The following is a 26,688-nucleotide window of genomic DNA, read 5'->3' on the forward strand; positions in this document are numbered from 1 at the left end:
ATGCAATTCCTTGGGTGCTCACACAAGGAAAACAAAACTGAATTGGACTTTGACAGACTGTCTTGGTCTTCAAATGGGGTACCTTCTCCGAGGATTTACATGTGTAGTCTTGACTGAACAGGTTTTGCCTTACTTTCTGACTTGCGAACCTAACCCCAAGATGAGTGAGTCACAATACTAGTTGTAATCATGGCCAATTATTTAATCTCTCTGAGGCTGAACACGCCTATCTGTAAAAGCCGTAAGGTTACTGAGAGAATACAATGAGACATACAAAGGAAACATACATAAACAGACCTCTAATGCCTACAGAATGTCTGTGTCTGGTTGATTAGTGGAGAATGTGCACCTATCCAAAAGAAAAACTCTAAAATAAGTCCTTTTAAGATACTTAGTTTTAAAAATAAATAAAAATATTCCGTGGGATCTCATAACGTTAGGATCTGTTCAGCTTTGTCTTAATCTGATATACCTCCAGACAGCCTTAAGAATACTGTATGTACTGACATGATGGTTGCTAACACTGAGGTGAGAAGACCTGTGTGAAAGCAAGACTGAGGCAGAGAGGAAGGTGCTGGAGGTTGAGCTGCTGTTGCCTGTTTGTTTCCCCGCAGGTCACATTCCCTGGCCCAGACCTATCAGTGTAAGTGAGAACCAGATTCTGTCTCTCCCTACACTCAACCTTCAAAACCCCACAAAGACCCAGGGTCTAACAGGGTCTCCAGGAGACCCTTTTTATCTTCTTGGCACCAGAGCTTCTCTAGGAACCAGAAGGAAAGTTTTAGAACATGATACAAGGACAAGACACAAGAAGAAGCCACAACAAAGGTTAACTTTGCTTCAGAGATTGAAGAAAACACTGCTGCAAGGCCACCACACCACAGACTGCAAAGCCCAGATGTGTAGAAATGACACTGACAGCTGCCATTTACTTCCGTGTTGCCTGCTAATATCCAGGTGTCATGATAGCAGCTTACCATGGTATTTGCTGGGAGCTCTGAATTATCCTATTCCCTAAGCAGTAGTCGTAGTACTAGTAAAAGTAGTTTGTTCCAGTTCATATTCTAAGTACTTTACATATGTTAACTCACTTCATTTTGCTATAAACCCTATGATGTATATATTATTTTGATCCCTATTTTATCAATGAAGATACAGAGCATGGAAATAAATCGACAGGAAAAAACAAAGAAATTGCCAGGATTACACAAGTATTCATTGTAGGAGCTGGAATTTGAACTCAGGTAGTCTGTCTCCACAGACTGTGCTCTTAATCTCAGGGGCTGGTAAATTTTTTGTAAAGGGCCAGCTAGTAAATATTATGGCATCGCTTTTCATATGGTCTCTATTGCATATTCTTTATTGTTTTTTTTAAATCCTTTAAAAATGTAAAACCAATCTTTGCTCACAGGAGACACAAGTATAGGCAGCAGGCCCATTTTGGCTGTGGGCCATATGTAATCTGCTGGTTAATACTGCACCGGGTGATCAAAGGTTTAAGCACACAGTGGGTGTGCTATTGCATACTCCCCTTAGGCAAATCCTATATGCCTGTAATATAATTGGTTTCCCATTGACAAAATAATCCACAGTTCTGACTTCATCTCTCTCTCTCATTTTGTCTGAATTGATGAGGTTTGGTTGCCTTTTCAATCAGCCTTCCTCCAAACTAGTGTTGCTGTTTTTGGTCATTTAAGAAGGGACCGTAAGGATGGAATAAGAGCTTATTTTTCAGTCACTTTCAGTGTGTCATCGGCTTTCTCTCCAGGATGTATTATTATACAGGGAAGTGACCTTAGGCACTATGGCATCGGACTGGAGTTGGATCTTTCTTTGACTGACTAGAAACAAAGGCATAAATAAGATGTAGTATCTCTAAAACCTTAAGGTTGCCACTTTTCTGGGACCTAACCTGACATTAATTAAAGCAGTTCTGCTAGTAGAAATTTATCAGCAACCTGGCATCTAATCCTTTATCATTTTCATGAAAGCTTAAAATGGCTTATAAAGAGACCCGGTTCGTGAAATGGATTGATATCGCAATGGAACGTCCTGCTTTCTAGGTACCTGCTATATACTTGGAGATTCAAAACATCATCACAGCGTTGTAGGCTAGGCTGCTAGTGAAGAAACCACCGTGAGTTATTGGATTTGCTAAAAATGAAATAAATCTTGGTTATTTAACACTTCCATAGTATATAATGCATAACTCAGCCTCATGTGATGAGTGTGAGGAAATCATTGCATTGGTTATTTCAGTTTGAAACTTAAGAAAAAACTTACAAAAGTGTTCTTCAAGTTATTTTGACCACAACTCATAGTAAAATATAGACTAAAAGAATTCTCATGATACAGTACACGTCTATCTACACACAGATGTAAACTGAAACAAAAGTTTCAGAGTCAATACTACTCTAACTACATTTGAGCATTTCTGATATTATCTATTCCATTCCATTAAATTTTTTAACGCTCTTTATTACAACTAAATTTATTTCATAACTTATTAATGGGTCTTGACTCAGTTTACAAAACACTTCCCTAGAAGACCCACATTCTCACACTGCTCTGGTTTACAAGAAGCAACTGTTTGGGGGTTCTTCTGTATCTTTACATCTTACTTTATTTGTTGAGAACCAGATTTATGTGAGATTTACCTGTAAATCACTGTACCAGGCTCTATGGGAAGTACAAAGAGATGCCTTCAACTACCCCAAGCCAGGAATTTTCTGAGTTGCCAGGAAAACACAGGTGAACAAAGCAACATATAATCTCTGCCCTCATAGAGTTTATGATCTAGTGAATGAAAGAAACTCAGAACTCAAGGAGTTCGGGAAGACAACATAGTCAAGTGAATGACTTAAGTAAGTAAACTGTTTCATTAGCATTTTTCTGGATAAAAAGTATTTCTTTATCTAGCAGGGTCAGTCCCATTTTTACAGATGAGAAAATGGAGACTCAGAATCTGTCATTTAGGCTTAAAGACTTAAATATAAGACATGACACCATAAAATGCCTAGAATAGAACATAGGCAAAACATTCTCTGACATAAATTGTACCAATGTTTTCTTAGGTCAGTCTCCCAAAGCAATAGAAATAAAAGCAAAAATAAACAAATGGGACCTAATAAAATTTATAAGCCTTTGCACAGCAAAGGAAACCATAAACAAAAAGACAACCTATGGACTGGGAGAAAATATTTGCAAATGATGTGAGAGACAAGGGCTTAATTTCCAAAATATACAAACAGCTCATACAACTCAACAACAAAAAAAAACCAAACAACCCAATCGAAAAATGGGCAGAAAACCTACATAGACATTTCTCCAAAGAAGAAATACAGATGGCAAATAGGCACATGAAAAGATGCTGAACATCACTAATTATTAGAGAAATGCAAATCAAATCTGCAGTGAGGTACCACCTCACACCAGGCAGAAAGGACATCATTACAAATGTTGGATAGGGTGTGGAGAAAAGGGAACCCTCTTACACTGTTGGTGGGAATGTAAATTGCTGCAGCCACTATGAAGAACAGTATGGGGGTTCCTCAAAAAACTAAAAATAGAGTTGCCATATGATCCAGCAATCCCAGTCCTGGGCATATAGCCAGACAAAACTATAATTCAAAAAGATACGTGCACCCCTATGTCCATAGCCACATTATTTACAATAGCCAAGACATGGAAGCACCCTAAATGTCCATCGACAGAGGAACGGATAAAGAAGACGTGGTATATATACAATGGAATATTACTCGGACATAAAAAAGAATGAAATAATGCCATCTGCAGCAACATGGATGGACCTAGAGATTATCATACTAAGTGAAGTAAGCCAGACAGAGAAAGACAAATATCATATGATATCACTTATAGGTGGAATCTAAAAAAATGATACAAATGAACTTATCTACGAGACAGAAAAGACTCAGTTCTAGAGAACAGACTTGTGGTTGCCAAGGGGAAGGGGTGAGTGGGGGAGGGAAGGACTGGGAGTTTGGGATTAGCAGATACAAACTATTATATACAGGATGGGTAAACAACAAGGTCCTACTGCAGAGCACAGGGAACTGTATTCAATATCCTGTGATAAACCATAATGGAAAAGAATATGAAAAAGAATATACATATATGTATAACTGAATCACTTTACTTTACAGGAGAAATTAACATAACATTGTAAATCAACTATACTTCAATAAAATTTAAAAAAAGAATCTGTCATTTACCAGAATTACATCATTGTTTACAGGCCAAATCCAGGATTATTTGTAATAGACATGCTGCCTCACATGATTAAATGTTTTGGGTTTTTTTTGAAATAAAGTGGGTTGGGAGTTTAAAAGAAGTGATGATTAAGTCACATTATAAAAATGTTTTCACCTTGAGAAAGCTTGGAAGATGAGAGGTCCCATTACTCATCTCTCTTTCCTTCAGAAGGAGCTAATCTGATAATTTTTGAAATCGACAAATTATGTCTTTTAAAGAGAAGAATGGCACCTTCTTGTACTTTGCAATCTTTTCTGATTAAATTCTTAAAATCCCTCATTTGGAATTTTACTCATCTAAACCCTTATTTCAAAAACCAGGAAAGAAAGTGGGACATTTTCTGCAGATCATCAAGGAAAGGAACCAAAGAATGTCACCTGTCTTGGAGAATCTAGGCTTTGTTCTTCTCTTCACCAAGCATTTCTTGAGCATTGACCCAAGAGACTATGCTGTCTATACACTAAACATCTACTGCTCCTAGGAAGGAGTGAACATGTTATTATTTTTTAATTGATGTATAGTTGATTTAAAATGTATTAGTTTCAGGTATACAGCACAGTGATTCAATATTTTTATAGATTATATTCCATTTAAAGTTTAGGAGTGGAAATTTTTAAATGGCAGATGGAAAAGATCATCTCAACTTCAAATGAAGTGTATAAAATAGACTTTCATACTCATAATCATCCTCTTCTCTTAGATATCTGTGCCTTGGGGATCAACTCATTCTGTAAACTTACATGTGTAATAGTTTCTTACTTGGGAAAATTGAGATCATTTGGATACACCAAAGAGCGGTTTTAGTGAGAAAACAGACAAGGAGAAGATTTTTAAAGTGCCAACCCTTAGTAGAATTCTATGCACAGAGGACCAGGTCTCTGGCCACCTATGTGAAACCCTGTTATATCCACTTAGAGCCCAACAACTTCTCTCTTTCTTAACGTTCACCAAGAGTTTTAATTGTCCACTCATTTTGTGACTGTTTAATCCGTAAGAGTCTCTCTGGGGAGCCTTCACTAGACTACAGTCTCCATGAAAGTAGAGATTTTATTTCTACTCTATTACTACTATATCCCCCAGTACTAAGCAATGTGATTAAGTGTTAAAGAAATGTCTATTGGATGAATGAATGGTCATGTTAAGGAATGCTGTTTTAAATACAGTACTTAGGTTTAGTTCAATCTTTATATATTATTCATTAGCTACTAAAAGGGCACCTGAATCACTCATGATGTTCTTTTTGTTTGTTTTACAGTCAACTTTGACCACTTTGAAATTTTAAGAGCCATTGGAAAAGGCAGTTTTGGGAAGGTGAGAACCAAAATGATTAACCAATAATGGGGTATGTAGCTCAGAGAACAGAGAGCCCAAGAAGGTTCAGATTAGTTACTGGGACCACAGTAAATGATAATTCAGAGATGTTTTCATAATGGGTTTTTATAAAATTATTACCACAGTTTGAGCAAAGTATGAGACAGGCAGCTACATAATGAACATGTATGTTCTCAGAATTATCTCAAAGTCAAATCAGTTTACTCACTAGAGTTGGAGGCTTTCTCTACACTAATGGGGAGCGTAAGATTTCATAATCATTTGCAAGTTGTACCAGTACATTCAGTAACAGTTGTCTTGTCAGTATAAGAATTAAATCTTTTCATGTGGGAAAGAAGCCACCTGATTTCTGTTTTCCCCAATTGTACCATAGTTCTATTTTTAAAAAACCTACCATAAAAATCCTACCATAAAATTCATACACATTCAGTCCAATTCTTTGTAAGAATCTTCTAGATTCATATCCTGATTACTATTGTGTCTTGTGGAAACATACTTTAACAGAATACCTCATATTTCATAGTGAACTTGCATTTTAGAATCCTCTGCTGTCGACTTTATCAGGCATTATATGAACCTCTAAAAGAGTTTCACAAACATGCACATCATGCTTCGTGTTTATCCCCATGCTTCAAGTCCTTTTTGGTTGTATCACCTGTGGCTGTCAACAGAAATTCTCGCACAATATTGTTCATCTTGACAGTTTAGTCATGCCTATTTTGGTCACTAAAAAGCAGAATAAGGATGCTGTTAGTTATTGGAAGATTCCTGACATAGAGGCAGCTATTTTCCCCAAAATGCTGTCTTAAAAATCCCCAAAAGCAAAAACAGGCAAACTTGTTTGAGAAGGCAGAGATTTAGAAATCGACTTGGTACAGGGGAAGAAAGTGAAATTTTTTACTCTGAAATCAGAGCTAAGTGGCAACTTTAACATCAGAGAATTTGCAAGTGATGGGGCCTCCATGCTGTGATGAACGGTCTTGTTCTGTCTCATTCCCATGATCCATCATCTCCCTAATCACTTTCTCACTCTGGTTGGCACCGTTAGGTCTGCATCGTACAGAAGAACGATACCAAGAAGATGTATGCGATGAAGTACATGAACAAACAAAAGTGTGTGGAGCGCAATGAAGTGAGGAATGTCTTCAAGGAGCTCCAGATCATGCAGGGGCTGGAGCATCCTTTCCTGGTTAATTTGTGGTAAGTGGTTTTCTTGGACCTCTGAATGGGACACTCCTACTTCACCCCCAAATCCTCTTACGTGAACACATCCTGATTTCTACATGTGCATTGGCAAAACCCTCATTGGGATCTTCCTCGGGACTTTCGTTCACCTTGGCTTCTTTGACTTTATAAAGAAGCAAAAATGTTATACTATCACCAGTAAATACTGCTCAGTTCAGTTGCCATATTTCCCCTTGTCCTTGAGGTCAGTATTTTTTTTAAAGCATTGTCATTCAATAGGCTGGCAAGGAATGTGTTCAGATGTCTTCTCACTCATTAGGTCTTTTTCCCCCTTACTCGTGGGGCAGGGACTTGGAGTGCAAAGTACGGCATCACTGGCAGAGATGAGCTTGACTGTTAGGACTTGTACAAAACACTTTCTTCTTAAAGTGATTGGCAATCAACCTTTTTTCCTTGCAGCATACTTCTTAAGCAGCCACATATATACCTGTGAGTTGGAAAAGGACGGGTGCTGCCTTTCTCACCGAATAGACTTTAACACAACCGGAGCTAATTTATGTCAGTAGCTAGACATTAAATGACTGATCTGCTCTCAAAGCCATTATCATAATCCAAGCCTTAGAAGACAGCGGAGACGCTTGCATTATCTACTGCTTCCTGCTCTCTTCTTACCAATGGAGGTCTTTATGTGGCTGGCTCATTTTGCTCTACATTTTAATGCATCCATTATGTTAAGAGCCAGTTCTTAAAGCTAATTCAGTATGACTGTTATTTAAATATGTATACCAAGCACTTCTTACTTACTAGCAAAGGGAAAAAAAAAAAGATCTCTATTCAGAGAATACTAATGGAAAAATCATCGAAATGTCACTGTGTGTTTAGGGAGATTCTCTAGAGGAATCAGTGCATAAAACCTGTCTCCCTCCATCTTTAATTTATACAGTTCACTTAATACACAATTTGCTTGAAGACTCTATGCCACAGTTGAAAAGAAGATGGTTCTGTGTGACTTGGAAATAGGTCTGTTAGAGTGTATGCACTGTTCAGACATGGCCCAGCCTTGGTGTATTTAATCATTATTTTACAATGGCCTCTTCACAATGCTGCCATGTGAAGAGTTAAATGGATGCAGCTCTTTCTTCCCCGTCCTTAGCAATCATCAAATTGCCTTTTTTTCCCTCTCTTCACAATGATGATCCTCCCTTTGTTCAAACTCACACTGTCCTCCTTCAAAATTTCAACCAACTAATTTTCTTCTTTTAAGACCAGGAAACCTTTATAAGGGCACATTTAGCATTTTGCCCTCTCATGCTTGTCTGTCATCCCGGAGTAGGCCACGTTGATTTCATTCTATTCCCTTTTTTTTTTTTTTTTAATAACATGAGTGTTGTGAGACTTTAAGCTGGCCAAAGAGTATAGATTTTGCTACTTGCTCACTTGGTTTCACTCCAGACATCATTCTCTCGTCTGTGCATCCTGACTTGGCAATAACAGGACATATATCCTATTCTACCCTTCTTCTCACTTCTGACACTGAATCTTACAGTAGAATCCTGGGCACCATTAACATGATAGAAGAGAGAGAATAGACAGCTCCACCCCCATGATTCTAATACCACATTCAGAACTGGAAACTGATAAGGGACATTCCCAAAGGTACAGCAGAAACCCCTTTGTCTTTCAGACCTTGAGATAAAAGTCTTCAGACTTCAGCATTTTTCTCCTTCTAATAAACGCTTTCTGCCTTACTCAGTACAGCATAGTAAATATAAGTGATCTTTCCACAAGTATTAAGCACCTTGCAGTGCTTCAGGAGGTGTGGCTGTAATTTACTTTATCATTTTTAAGTCCCATTGTTATAAGATACGCTTAATGTGTGTAATTTGGGTTTTTTCTATGAGTGAAGTATGATCAAGTGCTCTGCCCGGTGCCCAGCACACAGTAAGCATCTTACAAACGGTAGCTCTTAATTTCCTTGCTCCATTAAGGCATAGCATTCTCAAGTGCCCATCACTGGTGGCCAGTGTGGAACTCCAAAAGACAAATCTGAAGGGTGCTGGTCCCAAGGCATCCTGGCAAGCTGTGTGTGGTGAAGGAAGGGGGGAAGAGCCTTCAACTCATTCCCTGTAAGAGCTTATGTTTGTTTTGTCTTCCACCTGCATTCTGCAAATCAAAGAAAAGATTCCCTGTGTATTATGTACAATTGAATCAAGATTTTTCTATCCTGGGTTTAACTAGACTGAGCCTTATATCCCCAAAACTTCAGGAGCCGATTTTCTTAAGAAGCATTGTATGATTAACAAAATAATAGCAACATTTTTTAGACACTCATGTACTTCTGTACCCATTCATGTACTCTCTTTTGCTGATACGTTGTGTTGGCCTGCCAATATTGCTTTTATTTATTTATTTATTTTTTAGCATCTTTATTGGGGTATAATTGCTTTACAATGGTGTGTTAGTTTCTGCTTTATAACAAAGTGAATCAGTCATACATAAACATATGTTCCCATATGTCTTCCCTCTTGCGTCTCCCAATATTGCTTTTAATAATAATCTTCTCAGGGATGCTCAAAATGTCCTCTGGGGATGTGTTCAGAAAATTCTGGTTTTCAGGTTGAAGGAAAACACAAATTGTTTCTCTTTCAAGCAGGTTTTACACTAACATTAAGACGTTGGTTTATGACTATATTGGTATAAACACAGACACATATGATCTTTGAAAACTTTTCTGCTCATTGCAAGTTGAAAAACAGAAAATCACATAGAGAACTGAAAATTCTCCAATAATCCTATCACCTTGAAACCACTCCTAACAGTGTGGACTTTCCAGTAAAATGTCTGCATCTGATTATGCATGAGTCCCATTCATTCCTTCATTCATGTATATATTTCCGGAGCATCACGATTTATAATCAGGGTTGCCAGATAAAATACAGGATGCATAATTAGATTTGAATTTCAGATAAATAACCAATAACTTTTAGTATATGTCCCAAGGATCACACAGGACATATTTTAAGTAAAAATTACTCATTATGTGAATTTCTAATTTGTGGGCATGTTGTATTTTTATTTGCTCAACCTGGGGACCCTAATTGTAACAGAGGCCCGTACCGTGGGGACGCAGTCCTGAGCACAAATAGCGCGTGACTATATCAACTATGAGAAGTGCATGAAGGAACTAAGTAGAAAGAGGGGTGTGGGTAGTATGTTTTGAGGGTTTTCAGGGAAGGAAGGTCACTAGTCTGGGAGCATCAGTGTTAAGGGTGGAAGAACCTTCTGAATTAAAATTCAGCCTCTCCAGACCTCTCCAGACCTGGCTCGACTCAGAACACAGCTATCAGATAAAGGCCATGTTATAAAGTGAAGGCTGCCTGACAGGGCTGACATCCAAGAAAAGCAAATACAATCTTCCTGCGAGCCCCTCCCTGAGGGCCTCCAAACAAAGCCCTGGCAACCCACAGCCCGCAAAACAAGCGCCTGAGTCCTGCCCGGCACAGCCGATCCCCAGGCGGCTTTTGTTCACTGAGATTAAGCCTGCAGCTGCGCACAGCCACTCAGGGCTCCGAGCTCTCCTCACCCGCGTCTCCCGTTCCTCCCGTCCCGTGAACCCCAAGGGTCCTCGTGTGATTTCAGAAAATGAGAAGATGCGACTGTCTGTGTTAAATGAAAAGGACCGTGGGTACTGGGAGTGCGAAAAGGGAGCCCCGTGAGATAGCTCAACACAGTCACATAAATGAGTTCCCTGGAAGCAACCTCTATCATCTGTGACTCAGAGTGCCAGCACCTCTTCACGCAATCAGAGACCTTTGAGAACTCAGGGCAGCCTTCAGAGTCCCAGCATCAACCACAATAGCTTCTATTACTTTGGGTTTTACATATATGTTCTCGTGTATTCATCCCAACAACCTACGTGGATGGGGATTATTCTTCCCATTTTACACCTGAAGAAACTGAGGCTCAGAGAGGTTACACCATTTCCCCAGAGTCACACAGCCAGGACCCAAACCCAGGAATCCTGATTTCAAAGACCCTGCTCTTCCTGCTATCCTCTAGCCTCCCCCACAGATGTCTTGTGAGACTCTCTTACAAAATACGTACAGAAATGCAATTTATTTGTTGATCTTTCTCCACACCCCACCAGAATACAAACTCCATGACGCAGATACGTTAGTATCTTTTGTTTACTGCCTCACTCTCCAGCTCCTACAATAGTGCCCAGCTCACAGAAAGGGCTCAATAAATATATGTTGAATGAATGAATGAACAAACGAAGTGAATTAGCAGTGGGACTAGTCTTCTGGCTCCTGGTTTTTTGCTCTTTGCCCATCATACCTCTGCCACCTCTTGCACACTCACACACAGCCCCATATAATCATGCCCATTCCAGATTCTTCGTAGGCCCTGAGGTCAGAGGGACCCGAGTTTGAATCCCTGTTTCGCCACTTGCTAACTGTGTAAACGAAGCAAGTTACATTATGTGTTTTTCTTGGTTTCCTCATCTATAATTGGGAATTAGAGCAATATCCATAGCAGAAGGTACTGATACGAATAAGAACATGTATATAAGGCATCTCAAACACAGTAGATATTTCATAAATGATGGCTTTAAACAAACAACTCTGAGGCCCCTCCCAGAAATGACATGACCCCCCTGCCCCCATAGCCAGAGACGATTCTGAAGATTCTTAGGTGGACAGATGCACCCGAACTTGAGCTGGCTTGGGCATTAGAAAGTCTTTTGTTCTGAAATTTTAACTCAAACAATTTCTTTGAATCTAAAATAAATGTCTTGATATAAAATAAGGAACTACAGAGTGTTCTAATGAAAATAACAAATACCCATATATCGTCACTCAGAATAACTGTCGTAATAGTTTTCTATTGCTGCTTTAACAAATTACCGCCCACACAAAACAACAACAAATTACCACCAACTTAGTGGTTTAAAACAACAGGAATTGAAGTAGCTGAGGTTAAAGCTATTTTCGTAATATAATGAAAACATTATTTTCCCTTTGCCCTGCATGGTTATTTGCACTGAAACTTCACAGGCAAAACTAATCAGAACAATGATTACCTATGGAATGTAGAGATTAACTAGAAGGTTGCATGTGGAAAACTTAAGGAGTGATTGAAAGATTCCATTATCTTTATTGTGGCGTTGCTCCTAGGAGAGTATATATTTGTAAAAATTCATTACATTTTATACTTAATATCTGTGCATTTCACTATAATTTTCCCTCATTAAAAGAATATGGAAATTGTTTTTTAAAACACAGATGTATTATATTACAATTCTGGAGGTCAGAAGTGTAAAATCAGTCTTCCTGAGCTAAAACCAAGCTATCAGCAGGGCTGTGTTCCTTCTGAAGGCTCTGCGGGGAGGACTTACTTCCTTACCTTTTCCAGCTTCTCCCGGCCGCCTGCATGCCTCGGTTCATGGCTCCTTCTTCCATCTTCAAACCTCTCTCTGACCTTCTGCCTTCCTCTTCCACCTTTTAAGGACTCCTGTGATTGCATTGGGCCCACCTGGTGATGATGATTCTTGCCCAAGCTCTAGCCACTCTCCACTGGGCCCTCTTCTCAGCTAGGCCTCAACTCTACCCAATAAAGACTTGAACAAAACACTAACAGCCTTTTTAACAGCTCAAGGCCTCATCCTAGGATGACCCTAGCCCACTTATAGTGCTTGCCTGAGAAAACTCAAGGCTGGAGAAAAATTTACTGTTTGCTCCACGAACACCTGAAGACAGGGCCCCTGTCTCCCAGCCACTGCGGAAGGGGAGGAGCCCAATTTCCATACACGGCGTCAGTTAACAAACCAGGTGGGATTCACGCGGACCAACCCCACCTTCCCAGTTTTTGTAAGTTTTCACTTTGCTGGCTCTTCTGAGCCCCCGCTCACCACCCTCTCTATTCCCTATTCAACAAATCAAAGTTGAGTTCAGTTCACAACTGTAATCTTCCTTTTTTTTTTACATCTTTATTAGATTATAATTGCTTTACAATGGTGTGTTAGTTTCTGCTTTATAGCAAAGTGAATCAGTTATACATATACATGTGGACTCTTTCTATTGCAGTAGGATATTACGGACTAAACTCTCTCCTTACTACTTTAACCAGTGTCAGCTTTGTTAACTTAGGAAGAGATGTGATTAAATTAAGGATCTTGAGAAGGGGAGATTATCCTGAATTATCCAGTGTTGTCATAGGAAGAAGTTGTCCCTGATGAACCTGGATAGTTGGGGAAGAAGGAAGCAGTCCCTGAAGAAGAACTTGGCAGACAACAGTGTTATCGTGTGGCCAATACATAGTACTTGTTCCATATAGTTGTTGACTGACTGACTGTTGGGCTAATGGCCAAGGAACTGGATCTTTATAATGCAGACTTATTCATTTATTCCTCAATATTACAAAGGATTCCTTAGAAATTCATTGGAAGAATATGTGGTAGCTTACATAGTATCAGAAGTAAAGCTTGAAGAAGCAGGTCTCAGGAGGGTGAGGGACAAAGGCAGTTCTGGGACTCTAGGTAGCAGGAAGTAATGGACAGAAGTGCAAAATCAGTCTTCCTGAGCTAAAACCAAGCTATCACAGGGCTGTGTTCCTTCTGAAGGCTCTAGGGAAGAGGACTTACTTCCTTACCTTTTCCAGCTTCTCCGGGCTGCCTGCATGCAGGGTATCTCAGCTGGGATGAATCAGCTCCAGCCAATTTTCTAACCTTGCATCACGGACTCAACGTTCAAAGTCCTGGGAGGGAATCCAACTGGACTTGCTCAGAAACATGCTTACCCCTTGGCTAGAAGAAAGAGTGAAACAAATAATGACTCCTAGATTGTTGGCCGGAAAAACTTGGTGAATAATTGTGTCATTCACTGAAGAGGAGCAGATTCATTGTCAAAATCAAGAACTCTCTTTAATTAACAAGAACTCTCTGTTGACTTTGAGCTGCATCTTAGTCATGCTGTTGAATAGGCATTGAGTCTGGTGCTCAGAAGAGAAATCCAGAGTCAAAGGAGAAGTCCCACAAAACATGAATATGGGAATCATTGGCTTATAGGTGCTATTTAAATCAGAGACTTGAAGGAAGCACCTTTGGAGGGAGATTACATTAAAAAAAAGGGCTGAGGACTCAAGACCTAGAGCATTTAATACAGTAGTTCTGACAGAGGAGGAAGACTCAGGGAACTAGACAAAGAAGGTACTCCCAGGAACCTAGCCAACAAGCTAGGGGTAAATCAGGAGAGAATCCTAGAATCAAGAAAGGAAAGTGTTTCAGAAAAGAAGGCATGTAAACCATTTCAAGCGCTGCAGAGAAGTCAAGAATAAGGAGACAACTGCCCACTGACTTGGGAAGAGATAGATGTGGTGACCTTGATATGAGCCAACTCCAAATGGCTGGACAAAAGGTGGAAGGGAGTGGCTTGATCAGAGCATGGGACTGAGTAATTTTCTTTTTCGAGGGTGGAGTGCAAAGTGGTTTTGTTGTGTTTTGAGATTAATCCATGTTGTCACAAGCAGCAATAGTGTATTGTCATTTCTCTATCATAGTCCACTGTATGAATATCCCATGACTTATTTATACATCTTACTATTTTTTATTATGCAACACAATTTTTTTTTTTTTTTGCGGTTCACGGGCCTCTCACTGTTGTGGCCTCTCCCGTCGCGGAGCACAGGCTCCGGACGCGCAGGCTCAGCGGCCATGGCTCATGGGCCTAGCCGCTCCATGGCATGTGGGATCTTCCCGGACCGGGGCACCAACACGCATCCCCTGCATCGGCAGGCGGACTCCCAACCACCACACCACCAGGGAAGCACTGCAACACAATTTTTAATTGAAGTATAGGTGATATACAGTGTTGTGTTATATATATATATATATATATATATATCCTTTTTCAGAATCTTTTCCCTTATAGGTTATTACAAAATATTGAGTAATAGTTCCCTGTGCTCTACAGTAGGTCCTTGTTGGTTATCTATTTTATATACAGTAGTGTGTGTGTATACATCTTATTACTGATGGATGTTTGAGTTGTTTCCAGTTTGAAACTTTTACAAATAGTCTTGCTGTTAACATTCTTCTTTGTATCTTTTGGTAAACAAAAGTACACACATTTGGGGGCAATAAACCTAGGAATTAAATCACTGGATCCTAAGATTTATGTAGGTTTACCTGGCAAACAGTTTTCCAAAGAAGCTGTACCAATTTATATTCACATCAGCAAGATGTGAGAATTCAAGTTACTCTAAAACCTCACCAACACTTGGTATTGTCAGTTTCTTTACATATAGGTGTTCCAGTAAATGTGTTAATTGTACCTCATTTGGTTTCAGATTGAGTTTCCCTGGTGACTTAGAGTTTGGGAACATTTTTATATGCTTATTGGCCATTGGGAACCTGTTCTTGAGAAGTGCTTGAGTTTTTGGTCCATCTTTTTATGGTTTGCCTCTTTTTCTCATTGATCCATAGAAGTTCTTTATATATTCTGTAAACAAGTCTTTTTGAGGATGTAAATTATTTGCCCAATCTGTGACTTACCTTTCCACTCTATAATGATGTTTTTTAAAATAATCATTAAAGCTTGAATTTAAATGTGGTATAATTTATCAACCTTTTCCTTTATGGGTAGTGCTTTCTGTGTCATGTTTAGGTAATCTTTGCCCATACCAATGTGAAAATATCTATCCTGTTTCCTAGAAGCTTTGTTGTTTTAGCTTTTACATTTAGATCTATATTCCAGGACCAAGATTCACTTTCTTTCCCCATATGGCTATCTAATTAACCCAACACCATTTATTGGAGCTTTTATGTTTCCCTTCCTGCATCACAGTAACACATTTGTTATTAGTCATCATATACGTGTGGGTTTCCAGACTTTGTTCTATTGATCTACCTGTGTACCTTGACACATTTATCACACTACCCTAAAGACTACAGCTTCAGACTGGTAAAAGAATTCAGTAAAATAATGCTCCTTCTTGGGCTTCCCTGGTGGCGCAGTGGTTGAGAGTCCGTCTGCCGATGCAGGGGACACGGGTTCGTGCCCCCGTCCGGGAGGATCCCACGTGCCGCGGAGCGGCTGTGCCCGTGAGCCATGGCCGCTGAGCCTGCGCGTCCGGAGCCTGTTGCTCCGTGACGGGAGGGGCCACAGCAGTGAGAGGCCCGCGTACCGCAAAAAAAACCCCAAAAAACCCATAATGCTCCTTCTTGATTATCTTCATTATAGTTGGACCTTTTCAATTCCATATAAATTTCACAATCATCTTGTCAATTTGTATTTTAAAGCTGCTGTTATTTATATTGGGTTACATTGAATTTATAGACTAGTCCAGGGAGAATTAAAATATTTGAAAACTGTTAAACCTTCCAATTTATCAAATACACACACACATAATTAAGGTATCCCTTAATTTCTGTCTTTAGTTTCAGTTTTTAGTGTAGAGTTCTAGCATATTTGTCTTTAGATTTATTTCTAGGTATTTAGTGTTTTTAAATTATTCTAAATAGTAATTGTTTATCAAAATTTAATTTTCTAGTAGTTTGTTGCTTGTTTACCAAAATACAATTGATTTTCAATATTGATTTTATGTCCAATGACCTTGTTAAATTCTCTTATTCTTTCTACCAGTAGGCCTGTAGATTCTTTTGGACCTTCAATATTTACAATCATGTCATTAACTAACAGTGACATTATTAGTTCTTCCTTTCCCATCTTCTTACCTTTTACTTTCATGCCCATTGTATTTGCATTGAGAACAATGTCGAATATAGCGGACATCCTTATGTGTTTGTCCTGATTTCATGGGGAAGGTTTTAGGGATTTCAAGATTTCGTATGTTTGCTGTAAGCTCTTCGTAGCTATCCATGATCACAATAATAAAGTTTGCTTCCAGTTCTAGTTTGCTAGAAGTCTTGATCATGAACGGGTATTAAATTTTGTCAAATGTGTTTTTGTTTTATCAAGATCATTTCTATTATGTGGTGAAGTAAATTAATTGATCTGCAAATCTTAAAACAACCTTGATCCTCAAATAAACCCTAGTTGGTCATGTTTTATTATCCTTTTGTATCTATCACTAGACACTATAACACATATTTTTAAGTATTTATTTTTATATATTATTTTTATTTATCAACATTTATTTTATTATGTATACTATATATATTTTTTTCAAATGTGCATAAGCAAGATTGAATGCAGAGTATGAGCCCATCAAGAGGAAGGACCTGGTAACGTAGGATAGAAAAGGGAAGATAGCTAGAGCAAGCTGCTGAATGTGGAGAGATGGATGTGATTCAGGGCACAGCTAAGTGTGCTGGCCTTAGGGAGAAGCCAGGGCACTTCTTTCACTGTACTAGGACAGAAGGCAGAGTACGTAACTGTATATATTCCTAAAGTGGTAGATTTGCTGCTGGGCAGATGAAGTAGTTCTCATGCCATTGCCTCTGTGACACATGAGTTACCAACTGAGAATGAGGAATGGGCCCAGGATAGGAAATTTTGAGGAGAAAAGCTAAGTGACTGAAAGTATAAAATCAATAGAGAATTAGGACTTTCTTAATATCTATTTGAGACTTGTGGTTAAAAATGTAAGTGAATCCAGTCAGCACTGTTTGTGTTTTTTCTCCTCAGAGTACACTTAATGGATATTAGTTTGTTTTCTGTTGCTGTTTTAAAGCATATAGGTGTGTTCAATCAGGATTGGAGTCTAGCTGGGAGAGGTATCTTCACTATGACAGAATTTGATGAATTGAAAAATATATTTGAGGGGGTAGACTCAAGAAGTAGACTCCTGGGGGAAACTTAAGGAAATCATACATTCGTGAAGTCTAAGACAGTTAATACTTTTGAGGTGTTATGCTAAAATATTACATGCATTATCTCATACATCTTCAAATACTAGTTCCTATGAAATAGGAATAGTATTTGTCCCCTTATAAATGTGAGTAAGCTGAAGATGCGAGGTTTGATTCCTTGCCAAACTGCAAAACCAGAAAGTCATAGCACATCTAGATCCTACATCCCACCCCCAAATTCTTTAAAACACTTAGTGTTAACTTATATTTTATTTTAATGTTGCTTATACATGTATCATTACTTCCAAAACTCTGAAACTGAACTTTAAAAAATTATACACCACTGCAAAATCAATTTTAAAAAATTTCAAGAGCCTTTTAGCATGATGAGTTATGATGTTTTAGAGAAACAAAATCACCACTTGCAACTTAATATATTTCAGTTTGAGATTAAAAAAAAAAAAAACATTATGCCTACTCCTGCTTTCCTGGTAGAGTTCCAAGGGCTGGATATCAGAACTAGAGTTGCATGGAAAGCCTCATGAGATGGGAGCAGAGACAGGAAAGATCAAAACATTTCTGAAGATGCAATTGATCTAGTTGGACTATAAACACTAGTCAGGTAATCAGAAGTGGGATGCATGACAAATGAGAGACTAGGAGAAGGGCACGGAGGGCAAAGTAAGAATCTCTGTATTTGGTAGTGGCACTGGGAAGTCCTCTGCCTGCCCTGGAATTCTGAGACAGGGGCAGCTAGGTCAGTAAGGAAATAAATTGCTTTTCTGGCTAGAGAGGCAGAGGGGTAGATGATACCATGAGCCAGATGAACTTGCCCTCTCTCCACTTCATCCACTCTGGAGAAATGACCAATCAAAATGTATGACTCAGCACGTCCTGGAACCCTCTCAGCCCAGCCAGGACCTGCCCAGCCACTCTCTGAATCACAAGTGGTAATTTGTGATCCATCAGTGACCCAAACTCATCCCCTTGGATTGTCTCTCTGCTGGAAGTCTACAGTTCTCCAGAAGCACAAAAAGTGTTCACTTCTAACATTTTTTTCTCTGGACCCCTGATAAATTCTCTGGGTAAGAGTCTGATCTAATTGTTCCTCATTATCATCTGAGCTTGGGACTTGGCTTTTCTTTTTATATGGGTGGCAAGATGTTGTTATTCCCCTTTGCCTGTTTACTGGCTGTATTATTCTCTGAGGTAACTATCTCAAGAGAATCTGTAGAAGATAATAATAGTTATATTTTCCCCAGAGAAGCTTCATAAATACATCTCCAGAGCCAGCACAGATGAGCTGACAGATCACAAAATAGCATTTAAAGCTCTGCCCAGAGAAAGGTCAGAGCTGGAGGAAATCAGCTATTACATCAGAACATCAGGAAAATAATCTGCAACCTGTTAAGGTGTGACATTTAAAAATCATCCACAATCTTTTTCATTGAGTAAATTATGGATTTTTGTTCATTTTTTTGGAGGCTGTAGGTTATGGTTTGAATCAGGTAAGTAAGTATGTGTATTACTGTCTCTGAGGCTTTTATGATCCCCTGCAATCAAAATTAGGTCCTTCCGTTAGTTTCTCGCACAGTATCCTGCACTTTTCCTTCAAAGCCCTTACCACATTTTATAACTACATATTTGTTTATGCAAATATTTATGTTGTATAGATGATTAGGTTTAAGATGAAGGAAACCATGTTCCTGGGTTTACTCTTTTAGCCTCATCACCTGTATGATAAATATACAATAAATAGTTGTAAAATGGCCACTGAATAAACAAGTGTTCATTATGTATCAAGCTAATAATATATGCTGGGTTGCTGATGGATGGAGATGAGCAAAGCACAGATTCCTCAAAGTGTTCAGTCAAATGAGGAATTCAGGCAAAAAGAAACCTAATGGTTATGATACAATACAATACAGTGCAACCATCTATAGCTAGGTTCCTGGAGTGTTCTGTAACAGAGAAATGGCTGGGTGCTGTGGAAGGGCAAAGAGGGATAACATCTAATTTATGTTTGGCAAGAAGAGGTCAGGAAAGACTAACGTAAAGGGGAAATGAACTCAGACAGAGTCTTTATGTCTTGTGAGATGTACATAAAAGCTTCTTCTGGCTAAAAAGGAAGTTTTAATGAACATTTATCATAACTATTATATGATGGGTTCCTCAAATCCATTCTATCCACTGCCAAAAAGATCTGTGTAAACTCTAAATTGTACATGTTTATGAATTTTAGATACATGGGTTTTGAACCTGGATATCCTGTACACACAAAATACACAAGGGTGGATGAGGTCATCTATGTGTGTTTTGATGAGGGCATTTAAGGTGTGTTTCTTCCCTTTTAGAACATTATAAGGCTACTTATGAGACAGAGAAAACGTACTTTGTAAGTTTCAAATCTTACTCTACTGCTGGGTTTTTCTGAAGATGGAAACTTGACAACATATTCTAGAGAGAGAATGTGGGGAAATAGGTACTCTCATAAATTCCTGGTGGGGATTCAAAATGATACACCCTCTATGGAGATAATTTGGCAATATAGAGTCTAAAATTACATATGCCTTTATCCTTTGTTTTAACAAACTTTATCTTAGCAAACCCACTTCTAGGAATCTATCTCAAAGTAGTTCTGGCCAAAATACAAAAAGCCAGATGCAAAAAGTTTTTCACTATTGCAGTATCAGTAATAGCAAAAGGCTGGAAACAACCTGAATGTCCTTCAGTAGGGAACAGGTTGAGTAAACAAGTGACACCCATAAAATGCAGCACTACACAGCTGAAAGAGAGAATGAGAAGTATCTTTATATACTTTTATGGTCTGCTGTCCAGAATATACTGTTAAGTGGGAAAAGCAATGTAGCCTCAATTGATCTATAGATTCTACAAAATGCCTATCAAAATCTCAGCTAGATTCTTTGAAAAAAAATGGCAAGCTGATCTTAAAATTCATATATAACTTCAAGGGATCTGAAACTCAAGAAATTCAAGGGAATAGCTAAAACAGTCTTGGAAAAAAACAAGGTTGGAGGGCTCACACATGGTTTCAAAACTTAATCCAAAGCTACAGTAATCAAGACAGTGTAGTACTGGCGTAACGATGGGTATGAAGCTGAATTGAGAGTCTGAAAACAAACCCTCCATTTATGATCAATTGACTTTTGACCAGTATGTCAAGACAATTCAATGGGTAAAAAGTCTTTCCAGGGCTTCCCTGGTGGCGCAGTGGTTGAGAGTCCGCCTGCTGATGCAGGGGACACAGGTTCGTGCCCCGGTCCGGGAAGATCCCACATGCCGCGGAGCGGCTGGGCCCGTGAGCCACGGCCGCTGAGCCTGCGCATCCGGAGCCTGTGCTCCGCAGCGGGAGAGGCCACAACAGTGAAGAGGCCCGCGTACGGCAAAAAAAAAAAAAAAAAAAAGTCTTTTCAACAAATGGTACTGGGACAATGTGATATCCAAATGCAAAAGAATGAAGTTGGACCCCTACCTCACACTATACAAACATGAACTCAAAATGGATAACAGACCTAAATATAAGAGCTAAAACTAGGGCTTCCCTGGTGGCGCAGTGGTTGAGAGTCCGCCTGCTGATGCAGGGGACACGGGTTCGTGCCCCGGTCCGGGAAGATCCCACATGCCGCGGAGCGGCTGGGCCCGTGAGCCACGGCCGCTGAGCCTGCGCATCCGGAGCCTGTGCTCCGCAGCGGGAGAGGCCACAGCGGTGAGAGGCCCGCGTACCGCAAAAAAAAAAAAAAAAAAAAGTTAAACATAGAATTACCATGCAATCCAGCAATTCCTATCCTAAGTATATACTAAAATAATTGAAAGGGATTCAAACAGATACTTGTACACTAATATTCATAGTGGCGTTATTCATAGTAATCAAATAGTAGAAACAATCCAAATGTCTGTCAACAGATGAATGGAAAAACAAAATGTGGTATATGCATAGAGCAGAATCTTATTCAGCCTAAAAAGGAATGAAATTCTGATACATGCTACATGAATGAACCTTGAACACATTATACTAAGTGAAATAAGCCTGATGCAAAAGGACAAATGCTGTATAATTTCACTTACATGAGGTGCCTAAAATAGACAAATACATACAGATAGAAACAGAGTTTACCAGGGGTTGGGGAGAGGGAGAATAGGGAGGTATTATTTAATGGGTAGAGTTCTTGTTTGGGATGAAGAAAAAGTTCCGGAAATAGGTAGTGGTGATGATTACACAACATTGTGAATATACTTAGTGACACTGAAGTGGTTAATATGGTAAATCTTATGTTATATATATTTTACCACAATCAAAAAATATTTTTTAAAAAGTTATTAATAGACAAATGGTGGTATTAAAGAAAACAGAGAGGGATAGGAGATTTTTTCTCAAGATACCTTGTTTTGCAGATTTGACTTTGATTTTATAAAATACAGAAATACTTTATATAACTCTAAAACAAAATGAAAATTTAAAAACAATCCCCCCAAATGGAATGTATAATAAAACAAACGAACCCAAGTATCTATCCAGTTTGAGGCATAACCACACAGAATTGTACTATTTCAAGTGAGTTTCAGACAATGACTTTATATCATTAGTGGAATTATACCTTAATGACAAAAAAGAATAGCAATATCTTAAAGTGTTTTCAGTAACGGTATTGCTGAAGGTAATGTTTATATTGCTATTCTGAAAGTGTTTTACATCCATTATGGATAAAGCAAACAGCATGGAGGGTAATTTGGTAAAAACTTGAGAGATCTCAATATCTTTGAGAACTAGGATTTTCAGTAAGGAAGAAAGGAGTTACTGATATAATAGTGATGAGATTGGGCTTCCCTGGTGGCGCAGTGGTTGCGAGTCCGCCTGCCGATGCAAGGGACACGGGTTCGTGCCCCAGTCTGGGAGGATCCCACATGCCGCGGAGCGGCTGGGCCCGCGAGCCATGGCCGCTGAGCCTGCGCGTCTGGAGCCTGTGCTCCGCAACGGGAGAGGCCGGTGTACCGCAAAAAAAAAAAAATAGTGATGAGATTAAGAGTCACTGCAGTCTTGAATATAAATTGAAACTATCATTATGAATTTACAGTGCATTTATCTTCAATTACATTTGTGTATGCATATATATATATATTATACCTATACTTATATCAAATATCTGTATCTAATCCTAGCTCTAGCCATTGAAAAGACCTAGTAACAATGACAATCCAATTGCAGCAGACACTTCTATCGCCCAGTCTGGAGGAAGAAATATCTTTTCATATCAGAAAGTCATAAAGCTATCAAAACCTACTAGGGTCATGTCAAAAAAACACATGATCCAACTTGACTATGTTCCTATTGGCCAAAGAATGGACATCAATAAGGGTGATAACCCATCAAACCCATGATTTCATTATGATTTTTTAAAAAAACTTACTGTTTGCTTTGGGAGGATTCTAGGAAACCAACAAATCATTTTGAAAAGTGATAAATAAAAGACTTCAGCATTTGTTTTACGTTTTCTGTATGAACTGTACCTCAAAGTAACTAAATAATTGCTGAAAGCCAGTTTCTCTTTATAAAAGTACTCCAGCTAAAATACAAAGGAGAAATGATAGAATTCAAATATTACAACCCATAAGAACTTTTTGGATCTAGGCATTCAGGTGCCTTTTTGGATCGAGGCATTCACCATGAAAAGAAAGACCTACTGATTATCTACCTCCTGCTCAAAGTACACCCCACCACCTGTGAAGTAGTCCTGCCCGCCACCCCCTGCATCAAACCTGAATCTGAGCAAACCTTAAGATCTAACCAGCAATTTTCACAAAATACAGAGAGTTGTGAAACATGTAGAAAGACGAGCCAGAAATGCAAACAGCAAAATTCAGGCTGTGGAACAGCTACAGCAAAAATGATTTGGTTTCTTCAACAAAAAATTACTAGGAATAAAAGAAGAGTTGGTTAGGGAAGCTATAGAATAAAAAACATCTTAAAGGCACATAAACCAAGGACAAAGTATGGACCTTGTTTGAATCCATTTAAAGGACCCAAATATTCTATAAAAGTTCCTTTTTAAAAGAAGACATTTAATTATATATTAACGCATATATGTGGAATCTAGGAAAATGGTACAGATGAACCGGTTTGCAAGGCAGAAATAGAGACACAGATGTAGAGAACAAACATATGGACACCAAGGGGGGAAAGCGGGGGTTTGGGGGGTGGGATGAACTGGGAGATTGGGATTGACATATATACACTAATATGTATAAAATAGATAACTAATGACCTGCTGTATTAAAAATAAAATTCAAAAAAATAACTAAAAAATAAAAGCAGACATTTATAGAACAATCAGGGAATTGTGAACATTGAGTATTTGGTGAAAACCTCGAGTCTAGGTAATTTACAGAGATTAGAAGCTGATTCATCTGTGTTAGTTCCTTTCCTGATGAGACAACATAGATCATTTTTTCTTTTTCTAATGGAAATATATTTGACATCTAACATTGTGCAGATTTAAAGAGTACAACATGTTAATCTGACACATTTATATATTGTAATATGGTTGCCTTTGCAATAATTAGCACCTTTGTTGAGTTATATAATGATCCCTTTTTTTTTAGTGGTTGGAATCACTAAATTCTAATCTCTTAGCAAGTTTATTGATTATAATACAGTATTGTCTATATTCACTATACCGTGTACTAGATCACTGGGATCTAGTACAAGGAGACAAAATATATTAGGTATATCAAAGTAGAAATTTTTTTGTTGTATTTATTAGGCCTTTTAAATATAAAAATAAAATGATGCAATCTTACTGTTTAGATAACTGGTTATCTTATTTTCAAAACAAATTTTATGCATATACCAGCATACTTGTGTAATATGTTTTCTTTTGTGTTGTGTTTATATATCCTTTTTTTACTGTATAGTTTTTATGTACACTAAGCATTCAGTGCTGTAATGCATATTATAGTCTAAACATTTTCTTTCCCTCACTTTATCTCATAATATAATATCTTGAAAATCTTTTCATATGAGAATATAGATGCCTTATTTTTTTTTAATTGCTGTATAATCAGTAACATGAATTTACCATAATTTATTCACATGTTCCCCTATTAATGGGCATGCAAATTGCTTTTGATTTTTTATGATGTACTGTGTATCCTTACAAGTACATCTTGGTGTGATTTTTCAAGTGCATCTATAGTGAAAGTTTCTAGCAGTGAAATTACAGGGTCAAACACCATGTGTTTTTTCAAGAGGTATTTCCAAATTGTCCTCAGAGGCACTTTTACCAAACTACCTTCCATCCAGAGCACATGAGAGTGCCCAGTTCTCCAAGTTGTCACCGAGTGTGCCTCACCTCAAGCCTTGATGGAAGTATTCTCACTCTGACACACTGAGTAGGAGTCAAACACGCTTGTTTAGGTTGTAAATCCCCTCCTTCTAAATTTATAGCAGAGAGAATTTAGATTCTTCTCTCAACTTGGTTCCCATGTTATCCTAGCCATGTACCTTTCTTTTACTTCAGTTTGTCATGCATGCTTTGGAAATTCAGTTCAAACACACACACACACACACACACACACACACACACACACACAGCAACAACTGGGCATAGTTATTTATAAACTGTTGAAATCTGACTTTTGCAAACCTTAGGTTTTCTGTATTGTCATGGCAAATTCGTTAGATGAAATGATACTAGTTTGGTTTTATTTTTTGTGAGTTTCACACTAGACACACTTTGGAAAATTACTACAGAGCCACAAGAAGAGAAATATGATAGAGCAGTGCTCCAAAGAAAGACAATGGGACAGTGCACCCTAACTTCCTCTTTGCCCATTCCTCAGGGATCTCTTCTCACAAGGGCTAATGATTTTCCTAAACTGTGAAAAGCTTGCCGTGGGCACTCCCTGGTCAGAGTCTGAAAAACACAGATTAATTTTTCTCCCATTTTAGTGCATAGGACAACAATTGTTCTTAAAAACACTTCTGTGGAGATCCCTGGCTGAAGATCAGAAATGTCCCACCATTGGAATGAGACTACCCAAAAGGCATACAAATTGAATTTTGAGAGCTGAGTTGAAGGGGACGTAAATAAGTAACCTACTCCCTGACAGGATTTTATTATAAGCTTTAGATGCTTTTTTGTCGCATGAACTTTATTGGCCGCTGTGCACCCATATTATTATATTAGTATATTATATATTATATATATATAAATAATATATATAAATATATAAAAATATATATATTTTATATATTTATATATAATAAAAATATATATAAATATATATATACATAAAAAATATATATATTACATATTATATATATAGTATATTAACTGCGTGGGTTTAGGTGCAATCCCGCCTCCACAATTTCCTAACATGTGGTTCTTGAGCAAATATTTAATCTCTCTACACCATAATCTTTTCTTTTCCTCCTAACCACTGTCCTCTTTTCTGCAACAATTTTATTGAGGTATATTTTACACATCATAAAATTCACCCATTTGAAGTGTTCAATTCAGTGATCCTAAGTAATTTTACTGAGTGGTGCCAGTCACTATAAATCAATTTTAGAAACTTTTATCCTGCTAGTAAGATCCTTTGTGCCCATTTAGTTAATTCCCATTCCAAGCCTGAGCCCCAGGCAACTAATAATCTACTTTCTGTATCTATAAATTTGCCTTTTCTGACAATTTCATATAAATGGAATTATAAATATGTAATCTCTTGTGTCTCGCTCCTTTCGTGTAGCATAATGTTTATGGGGTTCATCCATTATGTAGTCTGTGCTATTAATTTGTTCCTTTTTAGAGCTGAATAGTATGTCACTATATAGATGTACCACATTTTGTCTGTTCCTTCACCAGTTGATGGACATGTAGCTTGTCTCCAGTTTGGGGCAATAATGAATAATGCTGCAATGAACACTTGCATACAAGTCTTTGCATAGAAATGTGATTTTACTTCTCTTGGATAGATATCTAACAGTGGAATTGCTGGGTGATATGGTAATTTAATGTTTAACTTTTTGAGAGACTCACAAACTGTCTTCCAAAGTGACTGCACCATTTACA

At 38.3% G+C, this 26,688-nt stretch overlaps 1 protein-coding gene across 2 annotated transcripts in view; it reads left to right on the forward strand.

Annotated features, from left to right (window-relative positions):
- The window catches only part of STK32A (serine/threonine kinase 32A), a 121,269-nt gene that overhangs the window by 28,826 nt on the left and 65,755 nt on the right, over nt 1-26,688 (forward strand). For both annotated transcript variants that reach the window (XM_067732175.1, XM_067732174.1), the window contains exons 3-4: nt 5,528-5,583; nt 6,653-6,804. In XM_067732175.1, the coding sequence (XP_067588276.1) occupies nt 5,528-5,583; nt 6,653-6,804 (208 nt within the window). The remainder of the gene's footprint in view (nt 1-5,527; nt 5,584-6,652; nt 6,805-26,688) is intronic.

The sequence above is a fragment of the Pseudorca crassidens genome, chromosome 3 (genome assembly GCF_039906515.1).
Source record: "Pseudorca crassidens isolate mPseCra1 chromosome 3, mPseCra1.hap1, whole genome shotgun sequence".
NCBI classification, from domain to species: domain Eukaryota; kingdom Metazoa; phylum Chordata; class Mammalia; order Artiodactyla; family Delphinidae; genus Pseudorca; species Pseudorca crassidens.